Below are 2,486 nucleotides of genomic sequence, written 5' to 3'. Positions count from 1 at the left end.
CTAGTTCTATTACTTGTTTTTCTATTTCTGGTAAATCTTTTGGCTCAAAAACAAAGTTAAGCATTTTTAAAGCCACAGTCAATATTGAGAATGGAATTTACTTTTGTTAGTTTGAATATGAAAATTGGTTTTTGGTTAATAAAATAAAGCTTATGAGAAAAAATTGCATTGTTTAAATTGTAGTAGTATTAGTATATAAAGCTTATTTCATGCAGCATTTGTTTAATATCAATGATTGTGTAAGAGAGTATAACCATTCATTGGTTTTATTACTATTTCATTTTTTTATTATTTATGGTTCTATTTCGTTTCATTTAGAGAAAAAACTAAATATTGAAAAAGTTTATGTTACAATTTTTTACTACTTGCTACAAAATATAAAAAAGATGAAAATTTAGGCAAAATATATATATTTTTTCCGTATAGGATTTTTCTTGCTTTAACATTCAGTGCCAAAACTGTAACACAATCATTGCTTTATAGCTTGTAATGCACATTTCAAACAAAATGAAAAAAACTAAAAACTTTTTTCAAATATTTGTTTTTTTTTGTATTCGCCTTCTCATTTGAATAACTTTATAAATGTTGAAAATTGCTTTAAGAAAAATGTATATTTTGTTAACTTTGAAAAGCCGAACGTACCATAGTGTTCTAACTATTATTGGCATTTACTAAAATTTTTATTTCATTTGAAGCAATACTCGCTCGCCTTTATGGGTTGTGTTTGAGTAGTTGGAAATAATATTTTTAATTTTAGAAAAAAATAAATTTTCCTCGAAAAAGCCCAAAAACAAGAAAATGCATGAGTAAGCTTTACTCTGTTGAGCTGCCGTTTTCAACAATAACGAGTTTAACTGTATTCCACGTGAAAAGTCTAAAAGTAAGAAATGCTGTGAAAAGTTTTTTAATAAAATTTAATATTTGTTATAAATATTAAAAAATAAAGCCCACCTCCTTTACACTTATATACACACATATATATACATGCATATTTATGCAAACAATATAAATGTTATTTTTCTTTAAAGAAAACATTTTATTACCAAAAATGTTTTTTTTTTGTTAAAAAAAGTTAAAACTTTTTTATTACTTTTTTTTCTTCTCTTTTGCTGCACAAATGTTTTTTGTGACTTTAAATGAAGAATATAACAAACAGTTTCATTTTTGTTAAAAAAAGATGCACGAAACTTGAAATTGGTATTAAAGAAACTCTTTTCGGTGGAGTTTTAAAGTAACTGAGTATATCAAAAGCCTAAAGTTAGGGTCACATAGTTGAAATATTTGCAGGAACTAGCGTTGACATTACGTTTTTTTCTTGTTCTTATACAAAAAAAGACATCCAGCGTTTTCTCACAGCCAGAAAGAGCATCAACAATATAATTTTCCGACCCTATAAATTCTGGAGTCCTATAGATTGTGTATTCGATTGAGCTATTATCTATTGGTCTGTCTATTTGACTGTTTATTGAAATCATTTTTCTGCAGACCCCAGATGTATATAAAAGTTTTATAATGCCTTTAATATCAAGTAATGTTTATTTGTATTATTAAATATTGTAACATACAAGCTACTCCCGCTATAGAATTTTTTTCATACATCGTCTTCTCATAATCATAATTTACATTGCAAATTTTTAATATAATACTCGCAGCTTAAGATTAATTCAAACTGTCATCAACATATTTTTAATTTTTTTCTTCTATATATTTTATTTTTTTCATCAACATAATTTTGTTCTTTTTTGTATAATTTCATTGTATGAAAATGTTTTAATTTTATTTTTATAGCAGTAAAGAGTAAGTAGTTCACTTTTTAACCATCTCTGTATTTTTGTTGTTGCTGGACTTTTTTTTCTGTGAAAAAGTTCTTACAATTGCAAATAATCTTTGACACTGCAGAGAACTAGAACTAACGCAACTCCTACTCATGCACTACTAAAACATACATATCTATTCTATGCTACACATCATACATTTTACAATAAAATTACTACAGCCAGCAGCAGCAGCATACTGCTACTGGTAGTAACAATAAAACTTTTTAATGTTTGAGTATGTTTGTGTTAGAATGCGTAAATGTATGTTTGCCATCACATACATACATACATACATATACATAAATTCCCTTGGTTGCTAAAATATAGCAAATGGTGTTGATCACTAAAGCATATTGTATTAGTGTATGTATGTGGATTTGCCTGTCTGTCTATGTGTGTGCATTGTTAAAAATTTAAGTATTTTTCTTGCTGCTTAAATAACGAAGCACTTGACTTTTAACTGTTTGGCAAACATTCTTATAAAATGCTAACACATGTAGTGTACGATTTGCCGAACACAGTGTTCAATTTATTTTAACATCAACCAAACTTTTCATTAAATTTTTTTTTTTTAAATTTTATCAATATAAATAGTTTTTCTAAATATTTTTTAGAAAAGTCTTGTATTTTCATTTTGTTAATATAAAATTAACTTTGTTTTGCTATTTT

At 26.1% G+C, this 2,486-nt stretch overlaps 1 protein-coding gene across 1 annotated transcript in view; it reads right to left on the bottom strand.

Annotated features, from left to right (window-relative positions):
- Positions 1 to 813: 813 nt before the first annotated feature.
- Positions 814 to 2,486, bottom strand: part of LOC124420290 — a 2,816-nt gene continuing 1,143 nt past the window's right edge. Inside the window, exon 3 of the mRNA XM_046952594.1 lies at positions 814 to 874. Within this exon, the coding sequence (XP_046808550.1) occupies positions 814 to 874 (61 nt within the window). The remainder of the gene's footprint in view (positions 875 to 2,486) is intronic.

The sequence above is a fragment of the Lucilia cuprina genome, chromosome 5 (genome assembly GCF_022045245.1).
Source record: "Lucilia cuprina isolate Lc7/37 chromosome 5, ASM2204524v1, whole genome shotgun sequence".
In the NCBI taxonomy this organism is placed as follows: Eukaryota; Metazoa; Arthropoda; class Insecta; order Diptera; family Calliphoridae; genus Lucilia; species Lucilia cuprina.
The sequence above is the reverse complement of the archived record's forward strand: the minus strand, read 5'-3'. Positions and strand labels throughout refer to the sequence as shown.